Here is a 13,203-nt window from a genome sequence, read left to right as displayed (position 1 = left end):
GAAGACTATTCCAAAGTTTAGGCGCTAGATAGGAAAAGGATCTACCACCTGCACTTGATTTTGAAATTCTAGGTATTACCAACTGACAGGACGCCTGAGAGCGTAATGCACGTGAAGGACTGTAATACAAAAGGAGTTCATTCAAGTACTGAGGAGCTAAACCATGTAAGGCTTTATAGGTAATAAGCAAGATTTTAAAGTTAACGCGATGCTTTATAGGTAACCAGTGCAAGGTTGACAGAACCGGGCTAATATGTTCATACTTTTTTGTACGTGTAAGAACTCGAGCTGCCGCGTTTTGGACCAATTGGAGTTTTTGTAATAAGCCTGCAGGGCAACCACCTAACAGTGCATTACAGTAATCTAGTCTTGATGTCATGAATGCATGAATTAACTTCTCTGCATCTGAGATTGACAGCATATGACGTAGTTTAGATATATTCTTAAGATGGAAAAACGCAATTTTACAGGTGTTGGCGACGTGGCTCTCAAATGACAGATTACTATCGAATAGAACGCCAAGATTCTTTGCTGACGACGAGGGTTTTATGGAACATCCGTCAATAGTTAAACAGTATTCTTGGTTGTTACTTATAGCAGTTTTCGGTCCAATAAGTAACACTTCCGTTTTGTCCGAGTTCAGTAATAAAAAGTTGTTACTCATCCAGTTTTTTATATCGACTATGCATTCCATTATTCGATGGAACTGCTGTGTTTCATGAGGCTTCGAGGAAATATAAAGTTGAGTATCATCAGCATAACAGTGAAAGCTAACTCCGTGTCGCTTTATTATATCTCCTAGAGGTAGCATGTATAATGCGAAGAGCAGAGGCCCTAAGACTGAGCCCTGTGGTACACCGTACTGGACTTGCGATTTGCGTGACACCTCATTGTTTATTGCTACAAATTGAAAACGGTCGGATAAATAAGATTTAAACCATTTCAAAGCTATTCCCTTAATGCCGACATAATTTTCGAGTCTATGTAGGAGTGTGCTGTGGTCAATGGTATCGAATGCAGCACTAAGGTCTAGCAGCACCAATAACGAGATACAACCTCGGTCAGACGCCAATAGCAGATCATTTGTAACTCTGATCAAAGCAGTCTCTGTACTGTGACATGCTCTAAATCCAGACTGGAATTCTTCATTGATGTCATTCCTTTGGAGGAAGGAGCATAATTGAGTTGAAACTACTTTTTCCAGAACTTTAGATATGAAAGGTAGATTCGATATAGGCCTGTAGTTCCTTAGTTCTCTAGGGTCGAGTTGGGGTTTTTTGACAAGGGGCCTTATAACAGCCACCTTATATGCTTTAGGCACATGTCCTAATGTCAGAGATGAGTTAATAATACCAAGAAGAGGATCTATAATTTCTGGGAGCATCTCTTTCAGTAGATTTGTAGGTATAGGGTCTAGTATGCATGTTGTTGATTTAGATGATCTAATAATTTTAGACAGCTCATCTTGATCTACGGTATAAAATAATTGCATTTTCTCCTTAAGGGCGCTGTAGTTAGTTTGTTCAGCGGGTTTCACTTCTGATTGCATTGTTATAATTTTTTCTCTAATATCTTGGATTTTATATGTGAAGTAGTTCATAAATTCATCACTGCTATGCTGATATACAGGATCAGAAGTCACTGACGATTTATTTTTTGTTAATTTAGCCACCGTGTTAAATAAAAACCTAGGGTTGTGCTGGTTTTCTTCTATTAGTGATGAAAAGTAGGCGGATCTAGAAGTTATTAGGGCTTTCCTGTATTTTCGAATACTATCCTTCCATGCTGTACGAAATACCTCTAATTTAGTTTTCTTAAAGTTGCGCTCCATTTTTCGGGCCGCTTTCTTTAGAGCCTGAGTGTGTTCATTATACCACGGTGTGGGGCTGCCATTTTTAATCTTCTTTAAACGTAGTGGAGCAACTTTGTCTAGCGTTACCGAGAAGGTGGAATTAAAATTTTCAGTGGTAATGTCAAGATCTTCAACGTTATTTCTCATGATTTGAGACAATTCGGGCAGATTATCGAGAAACGCATCTTTGGTAGTTGAAGTTATTGTTCTACCATATTTGTAACAATGAGTTTTATTTGCAGCCGTAGGCCAGTGAAGCAAACATAATACCAGATAATGATCCGAAATGTCTTCACTCTGCTGAAGGATTTTAACGTCGTCCACATTTATACCGTAAGACAGTATTAAATCTAAAGTATGATTACGAAGGTGAGTGGGTCCTGACACATGTTGACTAATGCCCATGGAGTTAAGAGTGTCTTTGAAAGCCATTCCTAAGGCATCTGTAACGTTATCTACGTGGATGTTAAAGTCACCAACGACAAGGAGTCTATCTGCGGCCAGTACTAGTTCTGATAAGAACCCACCAAATTCTTTAATAAAATCTGTGTGGTGCCCTGGAGGCCTATATACAATAGCTAGAATCAATTTAAAAAGTGTTTTATCTTTAGTATTAGGTGTTGAAACATGAAGAACCATGACTTCAAAAGAATTATATTTAGAGTTCGACTTCTGGGAAATGCTAAGAGAGTTATTGTAAAGTGCTGCGACACCTCCCCCTCTGCCTTTTAGACGAGGCTCGTGTTTATAATAATAATCTTGGGGGACAGATTCATTTAAAGCAATATAATCATCTGGTTTTAGCCATGTTTCTGTCAAACAGAGCATGTCTATTTTATGATCTGTTATCATATCGTTAACAAAAAGTGCTTTATTAGAGAGAGATCTAATATTTAGCAATCCGAGTCGTAACAGTTGATTATCTGTATTTTGTTCATGTTTAGTTTGTTTAACGTTTATTAAATTACTTTCAAGAGGTTTACGCATTATTTTATGTTTGCTAATCCGGGGGACAGACACAGTCTCTATTTTGTGATGTTTGGGAGAACGGATTACTACATGTTGTACATTTTGTGTATTCTGCGACGTGAGACGGCAAGCAGACAGTTGGTTAAGCCATACTGTCTGCTCCCTGACCTGGGCCCCAGCGAGTCAAGTTTTAGCATTAGCATTAAGACTTTTTGCCATATTTCTAGACAGGATGGAAATCCCAGCCCAGGAGGGATGGAGACCATCTCGTTTCAACAGGTCAGGTCTGCCCTCAAAACTCTTCCAGTTATTTATAAAAACTATATCATTCTGCAGGCACCACTCAGACAACCAGCCATTTAGTGATGATAATCTGCTATAAATCTCATCACCACGATAAGCATTGAGGGGGCCAGAGAATATTACAGTGTCTGACATCATGCTTGCGAGCTCACACACCTCTTTAATGTTATCTTTTGTGATCTCCGATTGACGGAGTCGAACATCATTTGTGCCGACGTGAATGACAATCTTACTGAATTTACGATTAGCCTTAGCCAGCACATTTAAATTTGACTTGATGTCAGGCGCTCTGGCTCCCGGTAAACATTTGACTATGGTGGCTGGTGCCTCTATGTTAACGTTCCGAACAATAGAATCACCGATAACTAGGGCACTTTCAGCAGGTTTCTCAGTCGGTGCGTCACTGAGCGGGGCAAACCTGTTCGAGACTGTAATCGGAACGGTCGAGTGATGTTTTGTCCTGCGACTACGCCGTCTCACAGTCACGAAGTTTCCCAGCTGCGGAGGATTTTCAACCGGAACCGAGCTGTGTGTGCTAATGTTGCTCGCATCCAAAGTGTTTTCTATCGCCGTTAAACTCTTACTATCCTCAGATAAGGATTGGATGCGAGACTCTAATTCTAAGATCTTCTCTGTCAGCCTAACTATTTCCCTGCATTTATCGCATATAAAGCCCTCGCAGCTGACAGAGAAGGCTAAGCTAAACATATGACATGAGGTGCAAGTAACAATAATAGGAATAGAAGCCATAACTCACCGGATTTGAAGTGCAATTCCAACTTACCAAGGTTGCTCGATGGATCGTAGTATACTCGCTTAAAAAGAGAAACAGTTAGCACACAAGACAAACCAGAGGCAAGATGTTATTCCACAGTGTGAACAGAAAGCAAGCTAACACGCTATTGCTATGCTAACGGCGTTAAGTTAACTATCACTTTTGGTTTAGACTCTTCCAAGTAAATAACAAGAACAGGGTTATTGAGATATCAGGATAAGTTAGCAACGACAATAATAATTAACGAAAATAAAATACACTAATATTAGAGCGAAGTGGTAAGTGATAAAAGACAGATACAGCTGTACGATTATTTCCGAAAACATAGGATGCGTACAGGGAGGCTGGGGGGGCACCATGTGCGCACCCATTGCCAACAAAACACAGACATATGACTCAGTTTCACTTACCGTGTGCGTTTCATGCCCGGCATCTTTTAGCACTCCATCTATCAGTTTCAAACCATCTCCAAATCATGCGTTATAACCACTGTTTATAACTAAGTGGTTATTTTTGTTTTATAGCGCACAAAAGTGTACTCGTCGCTTCATAAAAGTAAAGTTGAGTACATCGTACATTTTAAATGACTCCCACAAATCTGTTTTGTATGATGAATTTACAAGTGCTATAAAAGGGTACAGAATTGGGGGTCAGAAATGACCCCTTCCAGAGACCTCCACTTTACACAGAGAGAGATGCACGTCCAGTCATGATCACATTTACATAACGCTGCACTGTTACACCACATCCAGTATAATCACTGGAGTGACATGGACTGTTTTAACGATGTCTTTACGCACTTTCTGCGCTTTGAGTGACGGTTATGTTGCTGTCTACGGGGGGAGTCAGAAAGCTCCCGGGCCTCATCAAAACTATCTTCATTTGTGTTCAGAAGATGAACGGAGGGTCCCAGGGTTATCACACGACTTCTGAGTATTTAACAAAAGAATTTTCATTTTGGGATGGAGTATCCTTTAGCTGTCAACTGATTTTTTGAGGTGTAGGTAAACAACAACTTCACTTTTATTACAAATAAAACCAACAGTTACTACAGTTAAACCACATTAACCACAAACTACCAAACAATAAAATAATCTATGGATATATCTCATAAGATTTATGATGGCCATCCCTCATTTAACATACAATTGTAACCTGTAATATGACTAAGTTTGACACACAGCTACACAACTAACAACACAAAAATAATCAGCACTGATGTGAACATCATGTTATTCCATGAGACTGCGGCTGTGACGGTAGAGGAACAAGCCATGAATCACAAAATGAATGAGCATTTGCAAGAAAACATATAACACTTCATGGTGAAGATCAGGTGTCTCACTGCAGTAAATGCTTAACATGTCTCAGTGGACTCGTGAGAATGATCATTTATTATGTTTGCACTTAGTTAGTAAACACAGGATATATTCGACTATTTTATGAGGCACAGCCTTGAACCTCAACTTTAACCTTAAAAATAAATGACAGTTGTGAAATGTTTCGTTAAATGGCTCCTTGATTTCTGTATTTACGAGTCGCCTACTGCCTTTAGAAGCCCGTCCATCTGATTGTAAATCTACAGAGAATTCTCCAAATCTTCAGCACTTAACAGTCAACAAACACAGTATACAGAGCTGTTCTGACACATTTATTGCACTATTACATTGAATATATTGTCCTTAATAAACATACAGTTACACTGAATGTGTATTTATAATAAATATGATAGCAAATATTGTGCAATTTTAGCTTCATACTTGTCAGGAAACATGCAGGAGTGATCAAAAGAATATTCAGTATCTCTCTGGATCTATTTCATTCCTTTAACACAAGGACCTGTGAATGAAACCAACAATCAATCAATCACAATATTTATACAGTCTAAAAGGATGAGTTGTTTAACCCACACTGTAAAAAATTGCTGTTAAGAAACAGCCAAATTCTGACCGTAACATGCTGTTTTTTGTTAAAACAGTAATATACTGTAGACAACAATGCATCCTGGGCAATATTTTCCAGTTTAAGAAACTACTGTTAATTTACAGCCATCTGTCAACAGTAATCTACTGTTGTACTGTATGCAATGCATTGTGGTCTGTGTTAACCCCTTCAGACCCTGCTTCAATAAGAATGGACATTACGTCTTTTTTGGTTTAGACCAATAAAACTGCATGTTTCTATCATTTTAATAACACCTCACAGATTGTTTACCACGTTAATGGTAACCTCATTGTCTTGCCCCTGTTAGTATCTCATAAGACTCTTCAGTATCTCATTGATCTCAGGGATCAATGTTTGTGAAATGCCAATTGTGTGTAATGAGCTGGAGTGCAAAAAAGTCTGCCATTTTATCATTTTTAAGACCGCATGTCCACTAGGATGGACATTAAATAAATGAAATCCTGTGTTGTACAACTTTAAAATATCTTTAGATTTTTTTGAAAAGCATAACAATCAAATAAAATATAACAGGGGCAAGACAATGAGGTTACCATTAACGTGGTAAACAATCTGTGAGGTATTATTAAAATGATAGAAACATGCAGTTTTATTGGTCTAAACCAAAAAAGACGTAATGTCCATTCTTATTGAAGCAGGGTCTGAAGGGGTTAACACAACCCACAATGCATTGCATACAGTACAACAGTAGATTACTGTTGACAGATGGCTGTAAATTAACAGTAGTTTCTTAAACTGGAAAATATTGCCCAGGATGCATTGTTGTCTACAGTATATTACTGTTTTAACAAAAAACAGCATGTTACGGTCAGAATTTGGCTGTTTCTTAACAGCAATTTTTTACAGTGTATATATAAGTATATACAGTACATATAAAACACTAGGTTGTTAGAAACTATATATAAATACACATATATACTGTACATAACATAGTATATATATATATATTAGTAGTTAGTTGTCTGGACCCCACTAACTAGTATAAACAAGTGTGTGCGAGTGTGCGTGAAAAACCCCCAGTAACACCCTCTCTCTTAATAGGTGTTGTTCCAGCTTTGTGAAAACTAGTATGTTGGTATAAAATCCTATTGCATTATAGAGTAATGGCAGATCAAAGGTGTTTAACAGCCAGAGCAACTTTCCCACAGCAAACTAACTCAAATTGCACTGATTGTGTTTAAAATGACATCATAGCAGTTCTTTTTTTTTATTTTGTTTGAACTGTAGCGCCTTTAAAACTGTCTGTAACTCCTAGCCTGGAAAAGATGATGTAGTTAGGGCCGTGGAAATGTCCCCACAGTGACAGACCGGTGTGCATTCACAGACATCTTAAACTCATAAACATAGTTGTTGTAAGCTTTTATGTTGTCAATCTCGCATACTTAGCGTTTAGTCAATCATGAAGAATTATGCTTGTAACCGATTTAAACACGACAGGTTGCATCTTCGGTCAGATGTGTTTGTGATGTTTGTTCAAAACCAGTGTGTGTACTCGCCTCTGTCCTGCTGTTTCTGCTTCTCTTTCTTGGGTAGTTGTGTCCAGGACAGATTAAAATCAGAGATGTGTGATGCCAGAGCAGACTGCAGCTAAAATTCATCAAAGATTTCAACATGAAACATACTGTCATTTCTCATTCTCTCATCATCACTCATCTCATATATTTATGAGGGTGTACATGTGATGCGATGGGACTTTCTCTCACTATCATTATATCGATCACAGTTTAACTTCCAAGAATCAATATTATGTTAACACATAATATGAACGCTTACAGATAGTAAATAAACTTACAGGCATATCTGTCTCCAAGCAAAGATCGTTCACGTTGTGAACCGAAACTAGGCTACTGCTGTACGATGAATTAATATTGCATTAATAAACGGTGCATATAACGCTGGATTTGGTGATGGTTTGAAACTGATAGATGGCGCGGTCCCAGTGCTAAAAGATGGCAGACATGAACCGCACGCGGTAAGTGAAACTAAGTCATGTGTCTGTGTTTTGTTGGCAATGGGTGCGCACGTGCTTTAGTTCTGCCCCAATCCCCCCCGCACGCGCCGTATGTTTCCGGAAATAATCGTACAGCTGTATCTGTCTTTTATAAATGTGATCAAACTAAAAACTCTATGGATATTGAAAGAGTGCGATACTATTCTGTAAGTACTCAAGATTAGCATGAGATATGAAGAAACTGTCTGAGTTACGGACATTTAAGACTCTTTTTTTCTCACCTGATGGAGGATTTTGTCGCGCACTGCGACTGCATCAACACTGGAGGAGAATTTCAGCGTCAGAAAATACTTTTTTATATGCCCTGAAACACAGGAAACGCCAATTCGACAATCACATACAAATCAAAACACTGATAATCAAAACCATTACAAGAGGGCAAATGAAAACAATCAACGCAGAAAGAACATGTTCGAAACACTCACAAATAGGAATAGAGAAAATAGAAACTCAAGCTCCCCACAAAGCTATTTTAAAATGATGATCAGTAATCATACAGTTGGAATCAATTTTGATTTGATTAAAACTAATAATTGTAAAAAGCTATGAAAATTCCACTAAGATCTAAGTTCTACCTTACTGTACAGAATTAGATGTCAGAAATTACGTTTTCCATAGACCTCCACCTCACACAGAGAAAGATAAGATGCACGTCCAGCTATGACCACATTCACATAACGTCCCTCCATCCCATGACACGAGTAAGTGATGGTGTGAGCAGCTAGAAAACCAGAAGTCACAGCACATCTAGAGAGAGAGAGAGAGAATCAATGAATCTCTATAGAGGTGTTTAATCAATCAATCGATTCACCTGAATAATTTCACCTGGGATTGTTGTTTCCGTTGTTTTCCAGGGAGTTTCCAATACGGATCTCTGCTCCGTTGGTTTGATCCAAACAGCAGTCTGATCTAGCGGTGATGATCACTGTACTGATCTCATAATTATACAGGAGATCCAGCCTCCACCATGGGTTACTTTGATATCCTGTAATGCAGCAGTACGCCGCTTCACCTGCTCCGTATCTTACACCATCCAAGCCATTCTTAGCTCCAAAGGTGTTATATGTGGATGACTGCAAAGCTGTTCCTTTCAATGCCACGTTCTCTAAAAATATAGTGTGAATATATACATTTGATGTTTACATGTATACACCTTGAAGACTATGCAAAAAGTTAATGATGATGATGATGATAAAAATGTGTTACTTTTTCTTTTTGAATGCCATGTCAGCTTGGCGTGTTTAACAAAAAAAGGTTAACACAGTTTCATTGTGAGGACATATCTGGACCGGACCATATTAGTTCCAGTGACGTAACTTTGCCATTCCCATTTTTGTGAATCTCACATTGATGATTAAAATAATTTATGATTGAATTTGTCCCTTAAAAGGTGCAGTTTGTAACTTGTGTGCAGTAATTGTCTATTCAAGTATGTATAAAACACAGTATAACGATTGATAAAACTGCACACAGAATCAGACATTTTATTTAGATACTGAAGTAAATGACATAAAGAATCAAAGACTTCAACAAAATTTAGATATTTATTGACAGATGAATAAACATTATCTTAAGATTTATGTAATATTGTTGCCTTAGGATGTCTGTTACACAATGAAAAGCTTCGACGGTTACACTCACACATCAGGGTCCGTTCATTTAAACACGGCAAATCGACCGAAAACCACTAAAATATATGTTTAGTCTCACATATGTAATGATAACTAAAGAATATAAATAAACAGCTAAAGTAGTATGTCAGAGCAAGGACATGTCAGACGCATGCATTAAATAAATAGAAACAGTTTAAATTGGTGTATTTGACTGAACTCCAGTTTAATAGCTGTGAAATCAGATTCATAGCATTCGTCTTGACATTATAACAGATTTTACTCTGGTCATTTTTTTTGCATTTAACACAATAGAAATGACCAGATTCATGAATAAAACGACACGATGTGTACCAGTGTCCAGGTTAAGACCAGTATACCACGTCCCAACACAACATTCCACATGGGATTAAGTCACAACGTTGTTTGAGGACGTGACCACAACATTTATGGGACTTTGGCCAAGATCTAAAAAAAAGTAGAACTTTACTAAGACGTCTCCAGAATATGGTCTCAAATTAATGTCATGCTGACCATATGAAGACTAACTGGAGACGTCTTTAGGAGGTACTGTGTTTGCTGGAATGTTATTTTTACCATAAAAACTGTAGATTAACTGGTTAAAAAAACGTTTTCAAAAGTATCATAATAAATAAATCAAAATAAATGCTAATATACAGCTCATTGCATGCTGTAAAACTACCTGAAAACCTCCATCCTTGATCTCCATGACATCATCCCAGATGCCCAGACAGCGATTCAGTTTTTAATAACGATCAAATGACTGATTTCAGAGATTCTGTGAGACTGTACTGAACGTCGTGAGTTTATGAACGTATAGATTTAAAATGTCTTATGAACAAATTATGCTCTTATTGGCTGTTAATAAGATATTTTTAATTACACCACATTACACAATCAATTTTTAAACACAATACATTCTAATGTATATTGTATGACATTGTTCTATACATGATGTAAACCAGCATGACAAAAACAGTAGCAGTGCGCCACCTTCAGGCTAAATCACACAAGGACACTTCGCCAAGTGTTCTGCATGTGTTCAGTCATTTGAATGTTACCTAGTGCTGTCTAGAGTAAGAGTTAGATCAGTCATACAGCCAGGCATACGACCCAGAATCTGCCCCATCTTAATTTATGCCCAGTGAAGGTGAAGAGTCTAGACCAACAGCTCATCTCAACACTTAAACAACAGTTTATTTAAAGGGATACTTCATCCAAAAATGAAAATTCTGTCATGAATTACTCACCCTCAAGGCATCCTAAGTGAATATGTCTTTCTTCTTGAAGAACAATGCAGTAGGAGTTATATTACCATTTATCGGGAAGAACTTCTTTGGTAGAATGGGTGAGGGTCAGTTTTTTAAAACTCCAAAAAGTGCATCCATCGATCAAAGAACTGCTCGACACGGCTCCGTGGTCTTAACAAAGGTCTTCTGAAGTGAATCGATGCGTTTGTTTAAGAGAAATATCCATATTGACAGCGCTATTAACGATAATGCCTAACACCCACTGCAGGCGAACCAGAGACTTCTTTTTTTGACAAATGATGGTGATGAAAGGTGTCCCATTGGCTGAAAAAGAAAAATGCTGTGTTCGTCAAAGGAACTTACGTCACGCCTGCGCCATTCGTTCACCTGCAGCGGATGTTAGACATTATCGTTAATAGCGCCGTCAATATGGATATTTTTCTTAAACAAACGCATCGATTCGCTTCAGAAACTGCTCGTGTCGAGCAGTTCTTGGATCGATGGATGCACTTTTGGTGCTTTAAAAAACTGACCCCCACCCACTCCCATTCTAGCAAAGAAGTTCTTCCAGATAAATGGTAATATAACTCCGACGGCATTGTTCTTCAAGAAGAAAGTCATATTCAGTTAGGATGCCTTAAGGGTGAGTAAAACTGAAATATCGCTTTAACATCTAACTTTCTGTTTAAAGCTACATGACTGATCTGTGTTTAATGTGAACTAGTTATAAAAAAGAACGCCTCCATTTAAAAAGTCCTCAACACAAAGGCGTTCTTGAGTACTGTTCACTCAAATAAAATTCATACCTTTTAAATGATGCCTAAAATTCAGTTCCAACAAGCAATTCTGCAAATCAAATTTAATTTGCAGTTCTATCAAATGGTAGAGAATTGTGTGTCAGAATTTACCTGTTCCATAGACCTCCACCTCACACAAAGAGAGATGAGATGTACGTCCATACAGGATCACATTCACATAACGTCCCTCCATTACACCACACGAGTAAGTGATAGTACGACGAGCTAGAAAACCAGAAGTTACAGCACATCTACATAGAAAAAAACAATGAATCACTATAGAGGTGTGTAAATCAATCAATGAAAAGTGTTCAAGTGATTTGCTTCACCTGGGATTGTTGTTTCCATTGTTTTCCAGTGAGTTTCCAATACGGATCTCTGCTCCGTTGGTTTGATCCAAACAGCAGTCTGATCTAGCAGTGATGATGACTGTACTGATCTCATAATTTTGCAGCAGATCCAGCCTCCACCATGGGTTACTTTCATATCCTGTAATGCAGCAGTATGCCGCTGAACCTGCTCCGTATCTTAGACCGTCTATGGCATTCTGAGCTGCCCAGGTGTAATGTGTGGATGATTGTGTAGCTGTTCCTTTCAACGCTAGATTCTCTATAAAACAGTCCATCAGTCAGTCTGGAGATGTCAACACATCTGTGATAGTCTACTAATAACCATTTGATTGTTTGTTTTTAACCCTCATGCTCTCTTTGGGGTCTTGAAGACTCACAGCCCCAATCCACAATTTAAAGAATCCCTTAATGCACCGATTCAATTCACAGATTTTTAAACATCGGTCTAGTCACCTTATAACTGCTCGAAGTCTCATGTGAACAAAGTATGAACACAGACATGAGTTCTGGGTAAAATGTTAAAACTTTTCAACACAAAGACATTCTTGAAAGATGTCAAGATCCACAAAATATTTCATTAGAATATTTTCAATATAATCTCAGTAAAAGGTCTTAAAAGACTGAACAGCATGATGGGGAAACACAAACATGAACAATAATCAATTCCAAATCAACTTCTTTCACAACTATAAATCATTCTACATTTGTGAATGTGTCAAGAACTTTTACCTTCTAAACTACTCGGAATGGAAACAAGACCTGTTGTAAAAAAAATCAAGTATTTACATAGATGTCTTTTAATATACAGTAGTTAATTTTTAAAAAGTAGTGTTAAAGATCTGAATGAAGAATGACTGACAGCATGTATGATGTTGAGATGATGATGTGAGGTGTACTCACCAGAGAGTAAGATCAGATGAATGAGTTTGTCCATGTCTCTGCTGAACAAAAGGAATATGAGAAAGGAGAAGAGAAGAGAATTGAGTTTCTTCTGGGTTATGAGCAGAACTTACACATGAAGATTTCACTCCTCTCTTCTTCACTCTTCTAGCAATACATCAACACATCCATCTGGACATTTCACTCTCAACCCTCATTGGTAGTTTTCTGAATATATTCCACATGTCATCGGATTCCTAGAAAAACTTTTCTCAGAACACCTCCGGCTGTCATTTTAAGGCTTATTTACAAATCAAATCAGGTACGAATGCAAAACTGCAAATAAAAACAAGGACCTTACCTTTCAAGTAAATGCCAGAAGATCGGTCATCAGCAGTATGGTAGCGTTCTTTCTAGTTTTGCA

At 37.9% G+C, this 13,203-nt stretch overlaps 2 protein-coding genes across 4 annotated transcripts in view; both read right to left on the bottom strand.

Moving 5' to 3' along the window:
* Positions 1 to 12,976, bottom strand: part of LOC130555685 (uncharacterized) — a 312,537-nt gene extending 299,561 nt beyond the window's left edge. The window contains exons 1-10 of one of the 3 annotated variants that reach the window (XM_057336139.1): positions 12,914 to 12,976; positions 12,801 to 12,841; positions 12,630 to 12,659; positions 11,880 to 12,159; positions 11,662 to 11,801; positions 8,698 to 8,977; positions 8,480 to 8,619; positions 8,094 to 8,176; positions 7,358 to 7,448; positions 5,446 to 5,738 (exon numbers count right to left, since the gene is read on the bottom strand). In XM_057336139.1, coding sequence (XP_057192122.1) covers positions 5,713 to 5,738; positions 7,358 to 7,448; positions 8,094 to 8,176; positions 8,480 to 8,619; positions 8,698 to 8,977; positions 11,662 to 11,801; positions 11,880 to 12,159; positions 12,630 to 12,659; positions 12,801 to 12,834 — 1,104 coding nt within the window. In that variant the 5' untranslated portion in view covers positions 12,835 to 12,841; positions 12,914 to 12,976 and the 3' untranslated portion in view covers positions 5,446 to 5,712. Of the gene's footprint in view, positions 1 to 5,445; positions 5,739 to 7,357; positions 7,449 to 8,093; positions 8,177 to 8,479; positions 8,620 to 8,697; positions 8,978 to 11,661; positions 11,802 to 11,879; positions 12,160 to 12,629; positions 12,660 to 12,800 lie in introns of those variants that run through there. The other 2 variants (XM_057336220.1, XM_057336294.1) reach the window with 2 other exon arrangements.
* LOC130556433 (uncharacterized) lies at positions 2,782 to 3,889 on the bottom strand. Its single transcript, XM_057337481.1, has one exon. It carries the CDS (start codon positions 3,872 to 3,874, stop codon positions 3,005 to 3,007), a length of 870 nt encoding a protein of 289 aa, XP_057193464.1. The 5' UTR covers positions 3,875 to 3,889; the 3' UTR covers positions 2,782 to 3,004.
* Positions 12,977 to 13,203: the final 227 nt, after the last annotated feature.

This window comes from Triplophysa rosa, linkage group LG1, assembly GCF_024868665.1.
Source record: "Triplophysa rosa linkage group LG1, Trosa_1v2, whole genome shotgun sequence".
NCBI classification, from domain to species: Eukaryota; Metazoa; Chordata; class Actinopteri; order Cypriniformes; family Nemacheilidae; genus Triplophysa; species Triplophysa rosa.
Note: the sequence above shows the minus strand (reverse complement) of the source record. Positions and strands in the feature narration are given on the sequence as shown.